Here is a 25,539-nt window from a genome sequence, read left to right as displayed (position 1 = left end):
ATGTTTAGAGCTTATGGCACTAGCAGAGCAACCTGTTATTATTATTTATGTGTGTTTTGGTGTAATAAGACATTCATGATTCTTGCAAGATTACAGTTTGTTTTACCCTGTGCTTCAGGATCAAACTGCAGTCAGTTGTTAACGCTAAGACTTAAAAATTTGAGAAACACGGTCCTCTATTTTATATCAATTAATAAAGGTAGAATTATGTTGTTCAGCTGCCATCCCAAAAGTGGACCAGTAGAGACTTTGTTAACTCTAATGTGTAAAGTTTTGATTATGTATTAATACTGTGCTGAGATACAACTCTATGGGGGAAAGTGGTCTCATTTTATGTAAAATCTCTGCTTTTGTTATAATATGGGTATTTGAACATGGATGATGACGTAGTGCTTAGTAAGCCTGAAGGACATGTTTGGCCAAATGTAACCGCTTTGCTTGTATTTCAGGAAAATTGTCAATTCTGTGCATGTTTATTGGCATTCAGAAATTGTTGGTAAGCAATCATTTGATGTTTGTTTTTAATCAAAACAGGAATTTCCATTTTTTACCTTGACGACCTTTCCACCAGGCTTTCTTGTCCACGTTGGTGGTGTTGTCAGTGCCCGGTCTGTGAAGCTCCTGGATCGCATTCACAATCCTGGTATGTTTGTTAACATGAGAACAGCTTCCTTGCCTAAGTCCAGTCGTAATGATCATGTGCCTCTAATCTTTGTCACCTTCTTATATATCAGTATTTGAATAGCTACAAATCTATTGCATATTAAACCCGATATTTTTTCAGACAGTCATGTAAGCTTGAAAGCTAATAGTCACTCAGAAGATATGTTTATAGTGAGCAACTTTTCAGCAAGTTAATGAAAACTGCTTTGAATCCAGTCACTTTGCTCTAAAATAGTTTTTGATTTATTAAGAGTTTAATTATCTTTTTACAGTTTTTTTAATATTAAAACTTGATGTAAGTTTTCCATTCAAACAATAAGTTAAATCCTTCATCTTAACTATGAATATTTTCCAGTTTTCAGCTCCTTGAAATCCATAATGACATTAGACTACAATTTAACTGAATACATGTTTTTAACCTCCTTTGCTAAAACCTTTACAGTGTTGTGTCTGTTCTTAAAAACATAAACTAAACAGTACTTTAAAAATTTTATTTAATATTTACCTGAGAAATCCAGTACTGGAACATGTGTATTTTGCATGTCCTAGTTCTGACATCAGATTTAAGTGACTCTGAAGACTTTGTTGTTATATTCACTGAGACAAGCTGAGGAATGCTCCTTAAAAATTTGGAGTTAACAGCACACTTAAAAATGCAGACAGAGGAGAGTAAAAAAATAGCACCTGTAGTGGTTTTGCATGCACTAGTCAGGAGTAATAAAATAAAGTTTGTGCTCATGCATCTTTCAAAGCAATTGAAAAAAAAATTATTTTCAATTTCTTTCTTCTTCATGTGACCCAAGGCAAGTAATTCTGTAAGCAAGTAGATTGTTACTGATTTAAAGAATCAAAAACCTGGCAACATGAAATAAAACGTGCAACTTAAATTGAATTAAAACCCCCTACTTTAAGGGATTTTTTAAAAAGCATATGAGTACACACTGATTTTCTTTTTTTTCCTGTTTGAAAGATTTCTCTACACATCAAAGAGAAGATTAAGAGAAATATTAAAGTATAATTTTTATGTGGGTCTTCCCTTTCTTTGCCACACAATTGTATTAGGCTTTGCATTTTGCATTTTCATCAGGTTTCTGCTGCAGGTCACTTCTGTGCAAAACCTTCTGCGTGATAATTTTATCTAAGACAAAATGAAAAAACCCAACAAGTTTTAAATAAAACTTTAAGGGATTTTTTAAAAAGCATATGAGTACACACTGATTTTCTTTTTTTTCCTGTTTGAAAGATTTCTCTACACACCAAAGAGAAGATTAAGAGAAATATCAAAGTATTATTTTTATGTGGGTCTTCCCTTTCTTTGCCACACAGTTGTATTAGGCTTTGCATTTTGCATTTTCAGCAGGTTTCTGCTACAGGTCACTTCTGTGCAAAACCTTCTGCGTGATAATTTTATTTAAGAAAAAATGAAAAAACGCAACAAGTTTTAAATAAAACATCAACCATTTAAAAAATTAATTTATTAAATTATGCAGTCCTTTATTTTTTACCAGCTGAAAGCAAGATAGGAAATACGATGAGACAGAGATGCATATTCACAGAGCAAAGTGAATCTTTGCAGTGTTCTTTGGGGACTTGTAGATTGCTCCTGGCAAGTGGATGTAAGATGCATGATAATTTGATTTTGGTATATTACAAAATAATGGAAAAAACATTGGAATGAAGGCACATGTTTATGGGCGGGAAGGTGAAGAAAATAATTTCTCAAGTAGTGATGATCATAATAAGCATTTGAGTCAAATGAGTCTGTAAAATTTAAAGGAAACAAACTGGCAAATGATAAACAGGAAAATGTAGAAGAGGAAAGATTTGAAGGTAGATTGAGAACATAATAAGAAAATAAATGCTTTATACTGTACACTTTGATCACACCTAGTGCTAGATTGCTATAGCATGCTCCTTTTATCCCTTTCTATTTCAGCCTCTTATTAACTCTGCTGTCTGTGTCTTTCCAGTTCCTGTGGAGTGGTGTTGTCACTTGTGTTCTTGTTGGTAGTTTTTTTTTCACTATTCTGCTCCTATAACTGATCTACTAATTTGCTGTTTTGAACTCAGCCTTTGTCGGAATTATGGGTAACACAAGATCATACAAACTGCTAGACTGGAATAGTTTCAATTCAGGTATTTTACTAGTCATTCAGTACTACATATGCTGACAGAAATTATGGCAGCTCAGTGAAGTTTTTAGAAATGCTGTAGGATATTTAGGTTCATGCTTCAAATTTAAATCTGTTTTATCATCAAATGCCTCAATGTCGTGTTTTAATGTTGTTAAAGGCTTTCTTTAAAATTACAAAATGTTGCTTTAGTATAAAATAGTAACGCTAAGAATAATTTAATATCAAGCAGGAAAGCTGAATGTTCAGATGATTAATTTGTAGGAGCTTTCAGTTCAGTGTCCATGAAGCAAATAATTTAGGGAAAGAGAACAGCCTTATTTATATAGTTGGGATCATGTCAGGTATAATTTTTTTTTTACTGTTGTTGTTTTTAAATAATTTCTTTTTTTGTTGGTTTGATTTGGAGGGAAGCTGTAGGTTAGTTTTGTTTTGCATGAGCTTGCACTTTCTTCAGGAATGGCTGTACACGTGTAAAATTTAGTGGAAATGTGTTTGTTTAAATAATAGATATAAAAATTTGAACTAACAGAAGATAGATAAAAGGGACTATTTAAAGAAAAGACTAGTAAGTAGTCCAGCATTTGTTGGTTCATAAATCTTGTATTGGAAAACATAATTGTAAGCTTGCAGGACTTACAGTATAATTATTTGAGCACTGTAATCACTTGGATATGTAACTTGAAAAAAAAAAACAACAATATTCTGGTTTTAATGGAGTTTCAGAAATCCAAGTGTGTAACTGATTTGCTACAGAGAGAATGGATGAGTTAATGATGCAGTCTACATAAAAGCTACATAGAGTAACTGGCCTGTTAGGAGTAGAATTAAGGTTTTTATTCCCCCCTCTTTTCCTCTGGAAATGTAACATGTTTTGTAAGGAAGGCAGGCATAATTTCTCTGTATGTAATATCCAAGCCAGCAGACCTTGTCAAACTTTGATGTTTTTAAAGCTAGCACAGAAAAGAAGGTATAAAGCTGGCCTCTAAGTGTTTGTTTCCCCTGGAAACAAATTCTCCTTCTTCATACTTTTTCATACTTCACTGATGCAGTGAGCTATATGTCATGTTCTAAACTTCAGTTTAAATTATCTAGATGCTTTTTTCGTTTTACAAATAGTTCAGTAATAGGTAGTGCCTAAAACTATTAGACCTCATTTTTGTATCCGTGTTTCTTGCTACAGTAAACATCCTATAGTATTACAATTATGAGGTTTTTTATGGGTGTTGTGTTTTATTTGCAACAATAATTAACATAATAATAATAAAGCATCAATATTTAAAAATTAATTTTACTTTCTGTATTAAAAGAGCATTATGAAATTCTGAGATCTATTACTGGTATAGCATACCCTGATCCAAGGTGTTATAAATCTGTTGAAATTTTCCATCTTCTGTGCTACCTTAAAAAGTTTGAATTAATTGCTGCTTCCTTGACATACTGTTTAGTAGGATGTTACCATAGAAGAATTGTATTAGAATAAAATTCTAATTTATTAAAATTCTAGATAGGCTAGAAAGTGATCCAGAAACGTAAGTCTGGGAAGCTTAGAGGCAGTCATTAATTCACTTCTTGACATAACTTCCAAAACCAGTAGCCTAAGTTTCTTGGAGCCAACAGGAAAAAAGAAGGAGGATGTATATATATGTGTATGTGTGTATATAAGTGCACTTTATACCCAGAAATGGTTGTTACACAGAAATTTTGGAGCTGTGAGACCTAAACCAAACAGTCATTTTAGAGTGAATACCTTGCTGAGAACTCTGTGTTTCTGTTGCACTGACAGGTGTCAGCAGCTTTGTAATAAGTCTTGGTTAATCCTGCTGTTTAGGGCTGAGCAGGTTATGCTCATATACCTGGAAAATTGATTCTGTTGCAGTGTTAAGTGCATTGCTGAATGAAGGAGAAAAGAGAGAGATTAGTTGCATCTGACTGTATGGATAAGAGAGTTGCAGATTACATGCAAGTTAATGTGTTTTAGACTGTAATAACCAATATGCTGTACAGATCTCCTATAAATGAAAAACTAGAGGTCAAGATTTCTATTAATCTACCCTCCTAGAACTTTATTTCCAACTTTTTCATTGCTGGCTAATACTTGACCTGAAGGAGAGCAAGGATTTATACAGCTTAAGGAAAACATTACATCTTTACATTACATTCACCTTAGCAAGAAAGTAATCGCAACCATAAGTAGGCTAAGATTATTTTTCTTTTTTAAAATATTCAGGCATTTATTTAATCTTGTTAATAACCTGTGACTTGCATATAGTTCAATGAAAAAATTGTTTAAATGTCTGTAAAATTATGAAAAGGTTATGATCAAGATGAATCTGCAAAATGAAAGAGAGGTGAGAGCACAAGTCTTTAGAAACTAAGGCAGATTAAAGTGGAAGAAATAAGTGCTGTATCTGAAAAAGTTAAAGAATGTGCCATAAATGTAAAAGCATAAAAAGGAATCCATGATCCAGAAGACTGGGTCTTTGTGGAAGTTTGTCCACGAGGTTAAATACAGGGGAAAAAGGTTCCTTTAGAAACTTGTTGTAAGGAGACTGCTTTTGCATATGGCTATTTCATAGCCGTAAAATATACAGTGCTCTCACATTACTACATATTGAAGCTCCTTATTCAGGGAGCTGCTTCTGCAGTGATTCTTCAGCTCTAAGGGTCAGAAAGATGAAGGAAGAAAATATTGTTAATAAAACTACTAAGGATCCCTGAGCTCCTGGCATGATATGCAGACTCGCTGCTGGAGTGTGAAATTCCCCACAGCTCTAGCTTTGTATATGAGAAAATGCAAGAGGAAGGCTTGAATATGTTTTGGTTCTGTAACTGAACGCTTTCCTTTTACAGAAATACAAACATGCAGTGAATGTGCAAATTACATTTCATACTTCTGTCTGGAGTGTAAATGCAGCATACTTGTGAAAACACAGTAGAAAATATCAATGTTTTTGTTAGTGTCTGATGTAGCTGTCATTCAGAATTAGCAGAAAACCAACATTTTAAGCTTGACCCCTGGCCTTATCTTTGAGAATTTTCCAAGTTGACTTCTTGTACATCTGTATGTGTTGATATGGTTAAGGTAGTTGTCAGAAACTCTCCAACCTTTCCAGAGGAGTGAATATTCCTAAATGGTTTTTATAGTTAATGTGAATGGTATTTGAATATTCTTTCTGAAGCAGGTACACCCTTATATTAATGAAACCTCATATAAACCTTATATTAGTTTTTTTCTTTTGAGTAGGTATTTATGTAACTGAATAAAGTGTGGTCTATCAAAATTCTTTGCCTAATATTCAGTAATGCTATGTAGTCTGTTCATATTGATTTAGAAGCCTTCCTGAAACTTGGCTAATGGTGTGAAAGCCATCATACACTTTTCACTGCAGAAATGCTGTGATGAAACTGTTGTTTATTGCACCACTGCAGTTTGTTTTCAATTGATAGTATATAAGAGAGAGATCCTTGTTCTTGTGGAAAATTGTTATTCTTACACATAACTCTTCATATTTTCAAAATATGGTATAGTATCTTGGTATAATTTCCTTCATGGATTACAGTGAGTGTTTTAAGCCTTATGATGTGTCACTCTGGTTGCAAAGATGTAATTGTAGAATTTTTTGCTGGATCAAAATAGAAAAGAAGACTAGAACAATTCCAGTTAAAGGACACCTTCCTAACAACTACATAATTACAGGCAAAAATGTCCTTGTAAAATGTCTTCAGATAGTATAGTAGGAAAGTGGCAAATAACATAAGTTCTAACTGACCCTAATCATAGGCCTATAGAAATAACTCTGGTTAAATGTTAATAGATAAGAACATTATCTGAGCTGAATTAGGCACAAGATATTTTCTTTGTCTCTCCTTACATGCTAAAACTGAAGCTCTTCAGTATGCCATGTTTCTTATAATGAAATGCCATCGTTTGTTTGTTTTTTTTTTGTCACTGAGTTTTTACTTTGAATTCTGTTAGTACCATTTATCTTCGACCCTGTGCACTAATATTTTCAGTGGTTTTTGTAGGTTATGAGGTTTTGGTGTCTCTTAATGCAGTTTCATTGAGGTCCTGAACTCACTTCAGGAGGCACTGTAGGAAAAGTTACCTGGGTCCAGAAGTCCAGAGATGCTTCTCTGACTCATTTGTCTTAAAACAAAATAAGCAATTGTGAGTGTGTAGAAATAATGAATGCAGAGGTTCTGTTAATATAACAACTGAAATCATAGAATCAGAATGGTTTTGGTTGGGACCTTAAAGATCATCTAGTTCCAACCCCTCTGCATGGGGTGGGATACCTCCCATTTGATCATTTGATCCACTTCCAGGGGAGGGGCCATCCACAGCTTTCCTGGGCAACCTGTTCCAATGTCTCACCACCTTCATAGTGAAGAATTTCTTCCTAATATCAAACCTAAATCTACCTCCTTCCAGTTTAAAGCCATTACCCTTCATCCTATCACTGCAAGCCCTTGTAAAAGCTCCTTCCCCAGCTTTCCCAAAGGCTGCCTTCAGGCACTGGAAGGCTGCTGTAGGGTCTCCCTGGAGCCTTCTCATCCCCAGGCTGAACAACCCCAACTTTATCAGCCTGTTTTCATAGATAGAAGAGGTGCTTCAGCCCTCTTATCATCTTTGTCACCTTTCTCTGGACTCACTCCAAGAGTTCCCTGTCCTTCCTGTGCTCAGGACTCCAGAATTGGACACAGCACTCTAGTTGGGGGTCTCACAAGAGTATAGTAGAGGGGAAGGGTCACATGGTGGACACGCCTCTTCTGATGCAGCTCAGGATATGGTTGGCTTTCTGGGCTGGAATTGCACATTGCTGGCTCATGTTGAGCTTCTCATCAACCAGCACCCCCAAGTCCTTTTCCTTGGGGCTATTCTCAGTCCATTTTCCACCTAGCGTGTAATTGTGCTTGGGATTGCCCTGACCTATGTGCACGGCCTTGCACTTGGCATTATTAAACTTCATGAGGTTGGCATGGGCTTACTTCTCAAGCCTGTCAGGGTCCCTCTGGATGGCCTCACTTCCGTCCAGCATATCATCCGTACCACGTGGCTTGGTGTCATCAACAGACTTAGTGAGGGTGCATTCAGTTCCACTGTTCATATCTCTGACAACAATGTTAAACAACACTGGTCCTTGTAGCAGCCTGTGAGGATCTGCACTCCACTGGTCTCCATTTGGACATTGAGCCATTGACCACTAACCTTTGAGTGCAACCATCCAGCCAATTCCTTATCCACTGAGTGTTCCATCCATCAAATCCATAGTTTTCCAATTAGAGACCGGGATGATGTGTCAAACACTTTGTACAAATCCAGATAAATGTCATAGTAGAAAGCCACCAGATTTGTCAGGCACTATTTACCTTTGATGATGCTGTGCTGTTTGTCTACAGTTTGCAAGCTACCTGCATGTTTTCTGTGTGCCTTAGCAGAGACTTCATAAGGATCTGCTCCATGATCTTGCTGGGCACATAGATGAGACTGTAGTTCCCCAAATCTTCCTTTTTTGCCTTTTTGAAAATGGGAGTTATGTTTCCTCTTTTCCAGTCAGTGGGAACTTTACCAGACTGACATGAGTTTTTGTGGGAAAACAGTCTGCGGAGGCTTAAGGATTCCATGTGCACATCAATATGACTGTATGAAATCGTTTATTAACAACTTGCACTCACTTATATAAGAGAAGCCTTGTTTACACCATCTTATCATGCAGGTGGCTTTGTATTCCAATCAACATACCATTCTCACGGAAAAATTCTTCTCACATAATTATTTTCCTCTTCTGTTGCCAATTAAGTTATCTCTTTCCCATTAGCTCATTCTCAGAAAGCCTCTAACTAGGCCTCAATAACCATTAACCCAATGTGGCCTAAGATGAAGTAAGTCAGGATTGCTCACAACCTGTAGATTTCTTAACTGTTTCCCCAACAAGTTTTCAAATGATGGAATGTGACTTTGCAGCTTTATCTACAAGTTCCTTTGGGAACCATGAATGGATCTCGTCAGGTCAAATGGACTTGTGCACTTTCAGGTTCTTTAGATGGTCTTGAACCTGCTCTTTTCCTACAGCCCAGGGATCTTTCTTCTCCCAGTTTTCCTGCCTTTGCCTTCTGCTACCTGGGTGGTGTGACTGGAGCCCTTGCCCAGTGAAGGCTGAGGCAAAAAAATCATTGAGCACCAAAGCCATCTCTATATCCTGTGTGACCAGGTCTTCTGTTTCCTTCTGGAGAGGGCCCACATTATTGCTAGTCTTCTTTTTATCACTAACATACCTGTAGAAGCTTTTCTTGTTAACCTTGATGTCCCTGGCTAGATTTAATTGTCTAGGCTTTATCTTTCCTAACCTGATCCCTGACTGCTTAGACAACTTCTCTGTACTCCTCTCTCCGTTCTTCCACTCTCTGTAGACTTTATTTTTACGTCTTAAGTGTGTCCAGGAGCTCCTCGTTTATCCATGCAGGCCTTCTGGAATTCTTGCCTTCTTCCTGCTTTGTTGGGATGCATTGCTTCTGGGCTTGGAGGAGGTGATCTTTGAATATTGATCAGCTTTCTTTGGGAGTGTAACTGTGTAGAGCCTGAGGAGTGTAACACTGAATAGGAAACGGGCAGTATCATTTTGTGCCATACATTACCATCCTGTTCCTGCAGTTGTGCAGTGAGGTAGATAGTCTGTGGGGCAGTCAGCCAGAAAGCAGTAGTCTTGTCTGTGAACATCGAGCTGTGTTTGTTGAGTGATTTAATTTTTTGTTAGATAAATTAGGGTGTGGATTAAGAAAACAGAATAGTGTCTCCAGTTCTGCTTTATTGCAGTTGTTTGCAGATGTCCCTTGAAGACTGCTCATGTTTTTAAATAAGTTGTATTTACTGTGCCAAGTTGACAAAGCAACAGAGAGAAACAAGATAGATAAAAGTTTGTTATCCAGCAGCTCTTCAAAGTGGCAGACCTTGCCCTTGTTACTGTAATAGGATCAATTAAAATAGATCTTCTTTAGTGATCCACTCATGATTAGAGAAACCTTGTGCACAGCTGTGAGGACTTCACCATTAGAGGATGAATGACTGACGAAAATAATAACTAAAAGCTGGACTTGCAAATTTACATGTTCAGGCAGGGAACACTGCTTTTCCAGAGACAAATTTAATTTCCAATATTTAACATTTTGTTATATCTGGGGAGTACTTTTGAATTCTTATAATTCTAAGGAAGTGCAGTGAAATTTAAACTTCTAAAGAATTTTTTAGTAGTTTTATTTTTAGGTTTAATATATAGATATATAAATACTCTGAACATCATTTTTTGTCTTCAAATGCTGTATCTTTTGATTTTATTTTAGTTTTTCGGTTTTTTAAATTGTAAGTTATATCACATTGTGGATTCCTTTAGCTATAAATTAAATTACTGCAATTTTGGTATTATTGCAGTTTTTTGTTTGTTTGGGTTTTTTGTTTTAGTTTTCTTTGTTTGTTTGTTTGTTTTAAAGCTGGTACTTTTTGCAGCTTGTGCTGTTCCAATCAGATCTTTGTCTATAATTAGAACAAAAAATAACACAAATATTAAACGAAAAAACATTGTTATGGCTATTAATTAGTGGTGATATTTGCTTCAGATTTTCTGAACCAGTTTACAGGAAACTGTTGCCTCAAGGATTACTTTTAATATTCAGAGAAGGTTAAAGTATGCTGTAGTCTGTCCTAGCGATTCTTACATATTTATTCTTACAATCAATTACATCTATAACTTGCAGTCTGTGACTGAGACAGTCACAGAGCAGTGTAGCTTTGGTTTTTTTGGAATATAAAAACCTAAGTAGTTACTCTCCTTTTTAAATCTGGGATTGTAATATGATTTTCCTCCTCATTTCAGAATGTTTTATAATAAATGCAAATATTTAAGAAATTATACAATATTAAAATATTAAAATATTACAATATTACAAAAATCTGGGATATGCTGTTTATCTGGAACATTCTGTTTAGAGTTACTAAATCGAATTCCTTTCATAGAATCATAGAATGGTTTGGGTTGGAAAAGGCCTTAAAGATCATCTAGTTCCAACCCCACTTCAGGGACATCTTCCACCAGACCAGGTTGCTCAAAGCCCCACCCAACCTGGCCTTGAACATTTCCAGGGAGGGAGCAGCCACAGCCTCTCTGGGCAGCCTTTGCCAGTGTCTCACTACCCTCTTAAGGAAGAATTTCTTCCTAATGTCTAACCTAAATTTATCCTCTTCCAGGTTAAAGCCATTACCCCAGTCACTGAAAACTATATAAAATACTTGTGTTCAGTGATATCAGTCATAAGGCTTACAAAGATTATAATCTTTTCTAAGGAATATTTGCTTGAGATGAGGAACAAATGCAGGGAGACATCTCAAAGCTTGCTGTTGGGGAATATACAGTTCAGGAATATATGGCAGAGAGAATTAGTTGATGGGAAATTAAGTAACATTCCAAAAGCCAGAAGACTTCTATAATTCCCTCTTAGGGACGAGATAGGTAAGAAAAAAAAAATCTCCTGATCCATTTAAAATTTCCTTAATTGAATTACAGTTCCCTATGTTTCTAACCAAATTACAAATAAATTCACCTGTATAAGTGATACAGAAGCTATGGCGAGTTTGTTAATTCTGTTTCCTACTTAAAGTAACTTTTTTTTTTGTTTGTAAGAAAAAACAGTATTCACTAGCCTTCTAGCAGTGATATAGGCTTTTTCATGGAATTTGCATATAGGAAAAAAATTCAAGAGTTTCTATGGGAATGTTCCTAAGAGAAACACTTTGCTGCTTCTCTGTGTTGGGATATATCTTGATGTTAAAGCAAACATTCCTCGATAGTGAGCAGCCACTAAAAGGAATGATGCTGCTTTTCTGTATGATTCCTGCCATGTCCTCATGCGCTTTCTGGTGGTCATCTGGTGATTTGGCCTGACCTATCCAATAGAAAACTAGCCCTGCAAATGAATGGGTTTGTGTTCAATCAGCCAGCTGAAATATCTTGTCCTGTAAATGCATGAAAGCTGGATGCAGTTAATCCTAAAAGTTCTTAAAATTGTTTCTTCAGTAATTGAAGAATTTCTTCTACATCCAGACATAAAACCTGCTTTTTAGCTTATTCAGCAGTTTTGGCTTGAGAAGTGAGATATGTGCACTTGGACCTCATGTAGCAGAAAAACATTGATTCAATACCATTCACCAGGCTGAATGTTTTGTCTGTAGTTTAAAATTTGTAGGAGGGAGTGTACTGGTTCTCTTTGTGGTTGGCACAGTTCTGTGCTGTTGTAGTGTATCTTATTTTTCATTTGATAAATCTCAGTAAACTCCTTCCTTCAGTTTCTGTGTTAAAAGCAGAATCTTCAGGTTCACATCTTTTAGTCTTAAAGATTGCAGAGTCATAGAATCTCTTTGGTTGGAAAAGACCTTTAAGATCAAGTCCAGCTGTTGCCCTGTCACTGTCAAGTCCACCACTAAGCTGTGTACCTCAGCACCATATCTGCAAGTCTTCTAAATACATCCAGGGATGGTGCCTGTTTCAGTTCCTGACAACCCTTTCAGTGAAGAATTTTTCTGTATATCCAATCTAAACCTCCCCTGGCAGAACTTGAGGTTGGTTCCTCCTGTCCTATCGCTTGTTACTTGGGAGAAGAGGCTGAACCCCATCTTGATAGAACCTCCTTTTAGGTAGTCCTGGAGAGTGATAAGGTCTCCCCTCAGTCTTTTCTCCAGACTAAAAACCCCAGTTCAGTCCAACACTTCTCATGAGACTTCTTCTCCAGACCCTTCACCGTCTTTGTTGCCCTTCTTTGGGTACACTCCAGCACTGCAGTGCATTTCTTTTGGTGTGGGGCCAAAACCTGAACACAGTACACAAGGTGCAGCCTCCTAAGTATTGAGGACAGGGGGACAATCACTTCCCCAGTCATACTGGCCACATTATTTCTGATACAAGCCAGAATGGTGTTGGCCTTCTTGGCCACGTGGTCACACTGCTGGCTGATATTCAGCTGTGTGTTGATCAACACCCACAAGTCCTTTTCCTCTGGGCAGCTTTTCACCAAGTTCCCCAAGCTTGTAGTGTTGCATGGGATTGTTGTGACCCAAGTGCAGGACCCTGTCCAGATCTCTCTACAGAGCCTTCCTACCCTCTGGCATATCAGCACTCCCACCCCTAATGTTGTCATCTGCAAACGTACTGAGGGTGCACTCAAACCCTCATCCAGGCCATTGCTAAAGACAGGAGGACTGGCCCCAGTATTGAGCCCTGGGGGACACCACGTGTGACTGGCCCCCAGCATGATTTAACTCCATTCCCCACCACATCTCATTTGCTTACCTATTTCATGGATTGTAGTTGTTATCCCTGACTGTATAAATCTTCCCATTAATTGCTGATAACTGTGTATCAACAGTCACTCTTTAAGCTGCTACAGACAACTGTCTCTTAAAAAAAGGGAAGCAGAAAGAAAATCTTAAATGAAAGTGTGTCCCCCTTAACACTAAATAGTGTTTTTATGACCGTGTATGACTATGACAGTATTGTGCTATTGAAAATCTTATGACTTTATGTATGCTTTCTACCTCATGTGTAAACTCTTTATTTTTTTACTTGGAAATTAAAACAGGAAGTTTCTGCAAACAGTAGAACTATTGAAACCACATTTTGGTGGATTTATTATTCAAATATTCTTTATATAATGAGTCATTTTTAAAAAGGGATGGAGGTGGCTTTGAAAATATTTTGAAAATTTTAGATTAGACTGTTGTAAGCTTAGTTATTTGCTACTCGAGCTTTGTGTTTAAACTTTACAGACAAGAAGATTTAGTTGTTTATATACTTAAATATTTTAAAAGGTCATAGGAAATGTTAGTATTTATGGAATAGCCAGAGAGGAGAGGATTAAATTAAACCTTCAGGTCTAGGAAGGGGTACTTGTAAACCTAACAAAGATGTCTCCGAAAAGAGCCCCCAAACCTACAAACCCCCCCCACACTTTTCTGTATAAGATGATTAATGGTTTAAATAAAAAAGATACAAGAATAAGGGGATAAGAAAGTTTGGATAATGACTCTGTTTAGTGAAAGACTAAAGAAATTGAATTAGAAAGAGTATTACTGGTGTTTCCATTGCCATTTTTGATACAAAAGACTGGTAAGTCATTTGTAGATTGTGAAGATTTTTGTAATATGATTTTCCTCCTCATTTCAGAATGTTTTATAATAAATGCAAATATTTAAGAAATTATACAATATTAAAATAGACTGAAATGAATCATATAGTTCCTACATCAGAGTAGTTGTCTCAAAGGGTTGCCAAAGGGGTTCAGCTTTAACCGTAACTCTTGAGCATAATCTGTGTAATCAAGAGACCACTTTTCTTAATTTTTACTCAGTTTTAAAAAATGTGTATGGACCTACCTTAAAGCAGATTCTAGCTAAATTTTGAAAAGTGCTGCAGAAGAGAACCTCTAAAAAATAGCTTTGGAAAGAGGTTGCTTCTTGTGAACCAGAAAGTATTGATAATGTCTAGGGTTATCTCCAGGTGAAGATTTGAACAAGGTGTTGTCCTGTCGACAGTGCATCCTCACAAAAGTCAACCTTATGTTTTGAAGGAAAGAGAGGGATGAATTGGCCATGCATGGAACTGGCTAAAGGAACATTTAGGGCACAAAATAAACACAGTGCTGTTTGTATCTTCTAAACCTCTAATAAAATAAGTTTGGAAAATTTCAGTTGGAGGAGGTTGTGAGTTGGCATGATTTGTACAGAATAGAGTGCTTTTGATAACATTGTTCAGGTCTCAGTTCTAGAAAGAGTATGCTTTGCTTCCACTTTGTTATAAATATCATGCCAGTTTTGAAACATGAACAAAAGTAGGTTTAATATTCAGTCTTCTCTTTCCAATAAAAGATGCATAATAGCAGTGTAATTTTTGCAACCTTTTTTTCCTTGAAGTTGTAGATAAACCTTGCTATAAACTACTTGGTAGATATGCTAGAAAAGCTTGTGATTGAGTGCCATGTATGCTTGCCTTTTTGCTTCCACCTAGAATCCAGGGCCATTACTTTCTGTAACCATTTCAGTGAGCTGCCATAGTTTTCAGTCTGTACTGTCACCTGATCCAAGCATGCGCCAAAATACCCACCGTTTCTGGCTACTGTCTGCTGAATCTGCTTTGCAAACCCTTAGTTCTTAAGCTTTTGCCTTAGCAAAAAAAAACCAAAAACAGGCACTCTAACGGAGTGTACTGGACACATGCCATCCTGCTTCCCTAACTCCTTTAATTGTTTATGTAAATCCTTATCTTTACTAAACTTGTAAATGCTACTATGGCATCCCCGTGTGAAATTGTGTGGCTCATGTGTCAAAAAAAGGCTGCTTGTGAAAATATTTGTCAGAAGGATATGAATGCTACACATTGCACTGCATTCAGTGTTTTGTATCAATCTATTATTGCGATGTCACGGTGTTTGATTTTAATTGTAGACAATCATTTTGTGTTTTAATAGGCAAAGGTAAGTTAATGTTAACCATGAATTTATATATAAATGATAATCTTAATCGTATTTTTGGCCTCATTCTGGAAGAAAAAAGTAGTGAATTACATGTCTTAAGCAGAGGACCCTGTCTTCTTTACAAACAGTTGTTTATGCATGACTTGTAGAAATTTTTAACTTATACAATTTGTTGGATTTTTTGAAAGGTGTTGGGCCTGATCTTTTTAACACTGAAGTCAATGGCTGGACAATTGTTCTCTAATAAGAATTTAAAAGACTGATTCTATTATTTTAGTTAATAGTTTTGTTAATTCTGATGTTGAACAGGTTCTCAGAGCAAAGGGTTAAATGCTCCCTTAGCAAGACATAGTCTTGAGCAACCTGACCATAATATGTGCTTTCCATTATGATAAAGTGTTCTTGTAGATAACTTACGTGAGAGTTGTGTTAACTGTCTTAGGAACTTGTTCCTAACCATTAATTAAAATTGTAAATTTTTTATGGAGGAAAGTTAAAAATGTTTGTATAGAGTTTGGGACCCGTCACTATTTCTACCTTTTCTGTTCCTCTTCAGCATATCTGTTACCTTTCAACATTTCTTTCTGTTTCATTTTTACTGTGGCTACATACCTTTTCTATGTCATATTCTTGTTTGTAATCTTATTCTTTATTCCATAGCACTTTCCTTATTCATCCCCATTAGCTTCATCTGTTAACTTTCAACTCCTTCATTCACGACTTCACATTTTCTTGCACTGTCATAGAAAGCTCATTGGTGACAAGTAGGAGCAGTTTTTGACTAACTCAACCTAAAGGTGTGAAAAAAGAAGTGATTGTGAAGTAAAATTGGCTTTTTTTATCTTTGTTTATGTATACAAAAAGTTTACTTATCCTTTGTAGGTGTTTTTCTGTGAAGTACAAAAATCTGTGTGACTTTTATGTCATGTTTATATCCAACTGCCTGTTATCAACTCTATTGAGCAAGAATTGTTCTGCATAGTCAGTGAACCACTTCTCCTACTACTTACACTTTTTTGTTACTGGGAGAAGCACACTGATAAGCAATTATCTTGTCCCTGATTGGGTGTAGAAGGAGGAATTGCTCCCAAGATCCATGTCCATGCCACCATACAGAGTTAGTGGTAACACTTAGAGTGTGCTTGAGGTCTCACATCTCCCATACAGCTCTCCATTTAGTCAGATCATAGAATCATAGAATTGGCTGGGTTGGAAGGGACCTCAGAGATCATCGAGTCCAACCGTTGAACCACCGATGTCATAGCCTTTGCCTTAAAATGGATTTCCATAGTAACGGTTCACCTACCACTACTGCCATTAATTGGTGGCAGCCTCTGTTCAGAGGTGCACATGCAAAAGAGAAGGGATTTTGTCTCCTGCTGTCCCTTGTGTACCACAAAGGGTTCTCAGAGCTGAGCTTGGGAACTCCAGCTCTATGATGTAGGTTATAATGCAGCTATTTACACGATTCCCAGCTTTCGAAAGCTTAAAAAGTGTGAGACTACTCCAGTCATCTGAGTCAGGATTACTGTGTATCATCTCAAGCATTTGATTTTCCCAGTCAGTGGAAACGTCTGAGCAGTATTTTCCATGCTGAGAAACAATGAAGTGCAGTGCTTCGAGGTTCTACTGTTAGTGCATTGCAGCCTGATGAGGGTGAACTCGGATATAATGGAGTATGACTGATAAAGTTCATAAAAATCCTGAGTTTGTTTTGTGTCTTCATGTCTAAATTTTTGTCTTGATTGTGGAGAACCTTCCTAAGAGCTATCAGTGTAGAGTTTTTTTTCTGTTCAGTGTGCATTTCTTAAAGCAAAGGTTGGATAAACTTTAGTCTGCACACCCAGGTACAATGAGTTAGTGAGTACAATGGTAAGAGTTATGAAGCATTAACATGAAGTTAGGAATAGATGAATATACAAACCTCTGTGCTCTTTTTTTTGTTTTTTAATTAGAAAATTATATTTAGTTTCTTTTAGAAAGGTGAAAGCCTACATCTAAATAAAAAGTTGAGGTAAATTCATGAATTAATACACATTGCTGTACAGTATTTTTGTTTCAGTAAATTTCAAAATATATGTATACCTGCATCTTTCATTTTTGTTTGTCATGTTGTCAGAGAACCTAGTGTATGATAGAGGGTTATCATACACTATATTTGTAAGTATTCCTTATAGTACAAAATTGGTTCCAAATCAATCTCAGGTTTTGGCATTGATGTTTTAAATTATGATTTAGTAAGGTAGCTCAATGGATAGAAGTTTGTATCTACGCAAAGTTCAATTGATTTCAGGGAAATTGTGTAAAAATCTTATCTACCCAACCCTCTGTAGCATCTGAGTGCCTGCTGTTACTTTGTTACTTTTTCTTACTTTTTTCTCTGCTTCTTTTATGTAATAACAATACCATTTTCAGCTAAGTTTACTGGTACAGGTAAACCATTTTGTAAGGAGAAACAGTTGAGAAACTAATACAATACTCGTTGACTTCATATGTAAAATGTTTTCCAGACAAGAGCATTAGTTTTGGGAAATATTGCTGAACAGTTACAGTAAAGGCATCACATAAACTTAATCTAGTAGCAGTCTTTTGCATTTTTAATGTACTGTTCAAAAAAAGCAGGTAGGAGACATTTTAACACATAACCACAAAGACAATAAAGGTAATTATATTAAATAGTTAACATACATTTTGTACTTCTTAATGTTGTTATCATAAAAGTAGTTTCAAATATTTGCAGCTTCTCAGAAATGCTGAAATAATGATGGCAGAGTCATGTGTTTGATTAGTGGTAGTCTTGAACAAATATTTTAAAAATCTGGTTAAGAGTGAACTGCTTGCAGTAGGAAAAGCTATTCAGATTATTTTAGAATGTCAGGTGTATATCAAAGCAAAACATTATTACTACAAATACTCTTTCATTACTAGTTCTAGTTTTTCAGTATTACAGATGCTGTATCTGTGATGCTGTATTGCAAGCTACATGCTGCTCTCCAGTTGTTGGAAACTGACAGCATAATCTTCAAGTGGGTAGAGATTGGAACAGTACCCACAGTATTTTGGTGTTACTGTCATATGGACAACAATAAGAATGCTGTAATTTGTCAGAACCTATTTGCAGGGGTGATAAACAAGAAAATTAATGAAAAAACCAAACATTAGTATTTGCTTGAAGTGAAATAGCTTAGAAATAAAAACTGTCCAGATCCAACAAAACATTTGAATTTGAGAAATTTGACTTTTCAGATTAATTGCATGAAGCTTTATGCTGACACAGTGCAGAATAGTGAACTCATTTACACTTTGTCTTTCAGATGAACCAGAGACACGAGATACATGGTGGGCAGAAATCAGACAAGAAATAAAATCGCATGCCAAGGCATTGGGTTGTCATGCGGTAGTGGGCTACAGTGAATCAACCAGCATTTGGTAAATCATGATGATGATTTGATTTTCAAAATGTCACAGGAAACTTACTTCATCTTCTGTGAATTCAAAATGACGGACTGTTTCAACATAGTTGTTGGTTCTGTCTAGTATCCCTGTTTTGGAGAGTTTGTTAGAGTAACTTTCTGATATTTCAATACTGTGTTTCTTTTTTTTTTTTTTAATTATGTTTTGGGCTTTTATTAGGTTTTCAATTTTTACTTTAACATTACAATGAACATTACAATTTTTATTTGGGTTGTGGTTTGTTTTTTTTTTAACTGACATATTTGCTTATGTAATAAGAATATTAATCTATCTATGAAGATCCCTAAACCTAATCTATCTACTTAAAGAATTAAAGCTGTTACTAAAACTGTATGTATTGCAGTTTCGTTATTGGGTGACAAATGGCAGCCCAGTACTTGAATGGTGAACTTCAAAGTTAAGGCATAAATTTTTTACTAGGAATGTGTTAAATGCAATTTAAAGGTGCTAGTTATGCTGTCTTGTCTGGTTGTGTCCTGTCTTGCTTGGTGTATTAAAGACCATGTATACCTCAGAGTTGTAATGTGCAAAAAGTTTGCACTGCTGAGGGGTGAACTTGTGCTAAAATGGCAGATTTTTTCCTCTGGCTGTCAGACTCCTAGTAAAAAGCATAAATATTTTATAGGATTTTTTTCTACCTTAAGTATGTGCAAAGAATATACAGCGTATAGATAAACAGTTATTGGTTTATTTCACACTTCAATTTTTCCTAAGGATTTCATGTGGTAGTATTTGATCATTAATGAAATAGTTGATTAGAGTTCCCATGCTTACTTGCCAGTTCAGTTTTATTCTGTGCTTCCAGAGCAAGGCTCTGTTTGTAAGTACTCATCTGTCACAAGTTACAGATGAAAAACTGTTCTGGAAAGAAAAACAACAAATAAAAATGCAATCATTCTAGAAAATGTGGGATAGTTTTTCTCTGTACTTTTTAATGACACAGTATCTTAAGTACTAAGTGTTAGAGGTTTGTTTTATAATTTATCAGTTTCAGAAATAGTAAAAGCTCTGTGATAGTGCTGTCCACTTCTGAGAGCTTTGCTAAATCAGGAACGTGGCCAGGTGCTTTACATGCTGTGTGTATCATTATTGTAGTTGGTCCTAGTCAAATTTTACTGTTTTGCTACTTTTTATCCTCCAAGACTCACCCTTGTCAATGTTGTGTTGTAACTACTTCACTTTGAAAGTTTGTAAGATGATGAGACTCTCACCTCCAGTTTTACTTTGGTAAACAATTATGCCTTTTTTTTTTCTTTTTTCTTTTCTTTTTTAATGTTTTGTCCTTTTATGGGTTGGCTGGATTTCTTTGCATTATTGAGCATAATATTGAGAACCATACTAATCATGGTTAGCTTTTGTGATGTTATAGCATATTGTTTAGAATGGGGAAAAGCTCTTTAATCTTTCTCTTATGTCATGGTTTAAATACAGAAGAGGATGGCTTGTGATATTTAATGGATAAAATTGCACAAATGCACAAAATTAGTATCTATATCAAATTCATAGAATCAAGACTTTTGTACCAGCCTGTTAATGTAATAGTTTTAAATAAAAGTGACACTAAGTAGTAGGAATTCACTTTGTTTTAATTCTTTTCTCTTATAGTGAAGAGGTCTGTATTTTGTCTGCGTCTGGCACAGCAGCTGTACTGAACCCTAGGTTTCTTCAGGATGGCACCATGGAAGGCTGTTTGGAACAAAGGTTGTCATGGCAGCCTGGCTTCTTTTCCATAGGGTCAGAGAAGGGAGAGGTTGATTTTTTTCCTCAGAGCCAAGATAGTTCTTCTCTATTAGGGTAGGTTACAGTGTTACAGTGCAGGATGGGGACCAACCACTTTACTGCTTTTCACTAACAACAACAACAACAGAAGTAATGGAACTCTGCACCAAATTAGATATTCTGTTTTTATTTCTAACAGTCTGAATAAGGTAACACATTTGACTACTAACCACAGATCATAACTCAGTTTTTTTCTTTGCTGCTCTTCAGGTATCTTTCTCAACTTCATATCACACTATAGAAAATGGCAGATGTATGATAAATTACATAAGCCAAATGCTGCTGTGGCTGTAATATGTGTATATATGTTCTATATATAATATTTAAGAGCTGTGGGGGAGATAAAATAGTTTGGTTCTAAAAAAAAGAAGGTGCTAGATTCTTAGAGAAGGTGTTTGTTTTAGTTGGAACTTGTGAACAGAATCACAAAACTGAAAGGAAAACATTTCACTATGTTCTTGCTCTTAAAAATAAAATTTGAAAACCAGGAAAAGGCAGTTATTTTTTTAGAAAAAATAATGAGATTAACTAATACATATTTGTATTATTTATTTTTCTGGATAGTCATCAATTTTCTCAAGGCAATATATTTGTCATAAGTAAGGCTATTTATTATACCTTAGTAATTGCATTACTTTTTCCATAATAACCCTGCCAACATAGTATTATTTATTAATCTTTTACTTTGTTAGCAGGAGGCTGTTATCTTCTTGTGTAGGTAGACTTCTAAAACCCAAAATACTTGTTTCCATATTAACGTTATCATGTAGAGAAACAACTGCCATGTCCCTAATAGGAAAGAAATTGCATTTTTATCAAAATACATATGTCATCGATGCCAAGAGCCTTGGGATAGAATAGAACTGCCACAGGAAGCCAAAACAACTAAACAGACAAATATTTGAGGCAAATATATTTGCCAAAGTCTTTGATAACTAATGTTACAAACCTGTCAGATTTACTTAAGCATCTCTTCAGAATTCACTGAGAAGAATTGTTTATGTGAAACAATAAATTTCCAGTGATGAAGTTAGCCTATATTTTCCTTGTTTGTATTCTTTTAATGGTCATTCCTGGATTTTTCTTATGGTGGAGAGAGGCAAAGTGTTCTAAGTGAATAACAAGTTTTGTCTGATACTTTATCTTAGGAAATAACCTTGCTATTTGTCTTACAATGTTAATATATATTGTGCTACTGCTCAGTAGGATGGTTGGTTTGTTGTTTTATGTTCTGCTCCTTAGGTTTTTGTAAGTATCTGGATACAATCCATGTAAGAGACATTGTGTTTGGTACAACAAAGTCTCTGTACAAGTGTTGTACCATAGACTACATTTAGAAATCAGTGTATAAAGCCAGTTCAGTAATCTTCTAGTTTTATATATATCATTGGTTGTTTTATGTACTTTTTCTTGACCCCCGTGTAACACATTTTAATGCAAGTTTTATTTATAGCATTTTAGCTCGTAGTGTGCTGCCTAATTCATAAAATGCAATATTTATCACATTATTATGAATGGAGCAGAATACAGCTGTAGTGTATGTTTTAAGCAGGTATCTATAGGTATTTATACACATTTGTTTGTTGATGATTGTTAATAAGATGCAGATGTTTTAAGTATTTTCTCCATAATGTATTTTTAGGATTGAAGAAGCTTCACCACCAGGTTGTGGATTTTGCCATATACCATATGATGAACTGAACATGCCATTCCCTGCTCACCTCACTTACTGTTACAACTGCAGGAAGCAAAAAGTTCCTGATGTCCTTTTCACCACCATTGATCTTCCTGTAGAGGCAATAGTTATTGGGAAGGGATGTCTCATTCAAGCAAGGTATCTATCAAAATGTTTTCTTAATAAAATTTTGAGATCGTTGAAAGAATTTCTGTAGCAAAAATCTAGTATATCTTCAAACCTTACATTTCAATGCTGAATTGCTATGTGTTAAGACAGGTATCAGAAAAGTAGAACAAGTTCAATGGAAGGCCACCAAGTGGAGGACCTGCCCTATGAAGAGAAGCTGCAGGTGCTTGGTTTGCTCAGTCCAGAGAGAGGAGGGATTCAGGGGGACCTAACAGCAGTCTGCCAGCACCTATAAAAAGGTTTTAGAGACAGGATCTTCAGTTCTGTTTAGTGGAAAGTGAGAGACAATGACCATAAATTGAAGCAAGAGAGATTCAGATTGGATATAAGGAAAAACTGCCTACCCGTAAGGGCAGTCATGCAGTGGAGCAGATTGCTTAGGAGGTTGTGCAGTCTCCATATTTGGGGACTTCTCGGGATAAAGCTCTGAGCATCCTAGTCTGAGCTAAGAACTTGGCCACACTTTGTACACCGAGTTGGACTGGAGACCTTCTGAAGTCCTTTCTCACTTGAGATTTTTTTTCATATTCTATGGTTATCATTCTCCGACTTTTGCTAGAGCAGGATTACTGGAGCTACTGTGTTCTGTGCTACTCCTTTTGTATTTCACATATTATCAAACATGGTGTGGGATTTCTTATTATTTTAAGATAAGCATTTTTAATGTGATTAGTATTTAAACAGTGTGGGCACTAACTTTTTTTCTGTAACCCAAAGTGTGTCTTCAATATTTGTGTTCATAGGAATTTTACCAGAAGTTCTACCAGAAGATGTAATTTTCTGTGCTTGTACTTGAAATTTTTAAGAGGTTTCCAGCAACAGAATTACATGTTGGCATATGAGGTGTTACTAGAAGAAAAGCTGAAAATACAGATTTTTAGGAAAGAGAGTTGCAAGTAGTCCCTATAAAGAAATGACATTTTATTATACAGTTGCAGCAGTCTAGAAGAATTATCTAGTTTTGGGGAGAGGTATTTAACGAATACCGGGCAATTTGGGATAGCAAAGAAGTTGTGTTTGTTCAGTATTTGCTTTGACAAAATTGAGCAGGGCAAGTTTTTAACAGTGCTGTTACATGATAGCAATATTAATATATTTTGCCAAACATCTGGTAGGTAGTTGTCTGGAATTCATAGAAAACTTCTTTACACTGCAGTGTTTTGGTCTGATGTTTATGACAAAAACCCTGTGCGATGCATGTTGTGTCTGTCTTGGTATGTCCTTAAGTAAGTTCTAAGAAAGCAGAGATTACTTCATTCAGTGTTCTAGAACAGTACAGTATTTGTAGTTTTTTGCATTCTATTTGATAAGTGAATATTTTTTAATGTTGCTGAGGTTATATATTGTTCTGTTTCATAAGTTTAATTTTTATGTTGCCTGTTTTTGCTGTCAGGCTGTGCCGTCTAAAGAAGAAAGCTCAAGCTGAAGCAAATGCAACATCTATCAGTAATCTCTTGCCATTTATGGAATATGAAGTGCACACCCAACTGATGAATAAACTTAAGCTGAGGGGAATGAATGCTCTGTTTGGGCTGAGAATTCAGATCACTGTGGGTGAAAATATGCTAATGGGGTTGGCAGTAAGTACAGGTTTAGTCCTGGTATTCTTTTGCTTTCTTACAGTTTTTTGACAGGACACAAAGACAAGTGGAATTTTGAGTAACTAGAGAGATTAAAATGTCATTCTAGGAACAAAGGAAGTGTGGAAAGGGATGAGGTTTCTAACTGTTGCCAAATCACAACAGACTGCCTTTCGGCACCATAAAAACATTTGAATAACTTGAAACTCTCCTAGAGGACAAGACTATTAGAAAGAGGATGCAAGGAAAACAAACTCTAAATTATTTAATAGCATAAATTATGGAAAAACAGTTGTGTTCTCTGGAGGTCCTGTCCAGAGATCCCTTCTCTTCAAGTTGCATTACAGCTCCGTGACAAATAAGTTCATTAAAGTCTCTCAATAAAACTTTTGGTTAAATACTAACAACAGAAAGTGTCACCTCTTCTTTGGCACTGTAAAAATAAACCATAGATTGAAGTGTCTTAGAGATAGCTGAGAAATGTTCATTAACAGTATTTTCTAAGCACAATCTTGCAAGTGGGGTTAGAGCAGTGAAGTTTGCTGCTTCTTTGTGTATCATTGTAAGAGGATGCTTGGGTAATACTGACTGACTTGCCTGCTCTTTTCTCTGATCTATTTTCTGGAAATAGAAATGGGATCGTCACAACTTCAATGATACTGTAAATGGCCAAAGTCTTTGAAACTATCACTTGCCTATGAAAAAAATATACTAAGGCTTATAGGTAGATCTTCCTTCCTGCTTCATTTGGAACTTTTAGTTAAGGGTTCCATAGAAAAGACCCATGAGAAGGAGAGTATTTATTAAAAAGAATAAATTTAATTATAAAATTATTATTAAAGACTATTAGTAAAGAAATTATTCTCATTAAAAGAATAAATTTAATTAATAAAATCCCGAATAGGGGTGGTTTTTTGTGTTTTGGTTTCATAAATGAAGTGGAGAAGCAGAGATCCGTTTATTATGAAAAAAGATTATGCTACAATGTGCATGTCATAATGCTGACCATTATATCATAGGCATTGTGGTAAACTTTATATGACAATATTATAAGTACATGTTTATGTAATTCTCATTTTTCTAAATTACTTTTTAAAAGTCTGCAACAGGTGTGTATCTAGCAGCTTTGCCAACACCTGGTGGTATTCAGATTGCTGGGAAGACTCCAAATGATGGCACCTATGAGCAGCATATATCTCACATGCAAAAGAAAATAAATGATACAATAGCAAAAAACAAGGAACTTTATGAGATTATTCCTCCAGTAAGTAAAGATTTTATATTCTTGAAAATTAAGCATTCTGAGTAAAAATAGGTAGACACCATGTATATTCATAAATTCTTATTGACTGAATAATTCAGAACAGATACTGTTTTTTAATAGAGGTATAGATTCTTTTAACTAATTTTAGGGCTCCAAATGGGTTAATACTTATTTAAATTTATTTCTTAGTAATGTTATTTCCAGAATGTTCTGATTCCTGGAACTGTTAACAAATTGCTTATAATTGAAATTATTTCTAAGCTACAT

At 35.6% G+C, this 25,539-nt stretch overlaps 1 protein-coding gene across 18 annotated transcripts in view; it reads left to right on the top strand.

Moving 5' to 3' along the window:
* C2CD5 (C2 calcium dependent domain containing 5) overlaps window positions 1-25,539 on the top strand; it is a 65,205-nt gene that overhangs the window by 23,698 nt on the left and 15,968 nt on the right. For 11 of the 18 annotated variants that reach the window (XM_030456931.1, XM_030456935.1, XM_030456923.1 and 8 more), the window contains 6 exons: window positions 535-643; window positions 18,626-18,740; window positions 20,391-20,579; window positions 22,207-22,398; window positions 23,822-24,008; window positions 25,108-25,272. In XM_030456931.1, coding sequence (XP_030312791.1) covers window positions 535-643; window positions 18,626-18,740; window positions 20,391-20,579; window positions 22,207-22,398; window positions 23,822-24,008; window positions 25,108-25,272 — 957 coding nt within the window. The remainder of the gene's footprint in view (window positions 1-534; window positions 644-18,625; window positions 18,741-20,390; window positions 20,580-22,206; window positions 22,399-23,821; window positions 24,009-25,107; window positions 25,273-25,539) is intronic. The other 7 variants (XM_030456973.1, XM_030456958.1, XM_030456948.1 and 4 more) reach the window with 2 other exon arrangements.

Source organism: Calypte anna, chromosome 1 (assembly GCF_003957555.1).
Source record: "Calypte anna isolate BGI_N300 chromosome 1, bCalAnn1_v1.p, whole genome shotgun sequence".
NCBI classification, from domain to species: domain Eukaryota; kingdom Metazoa; phylum Chordata; class Aves; order Apodiformes; family Trochilidae; genus Calypte; species Calypte anna.
This window is presented reverse-complemented; position numbering and strand designations above follow the sequence as displayed.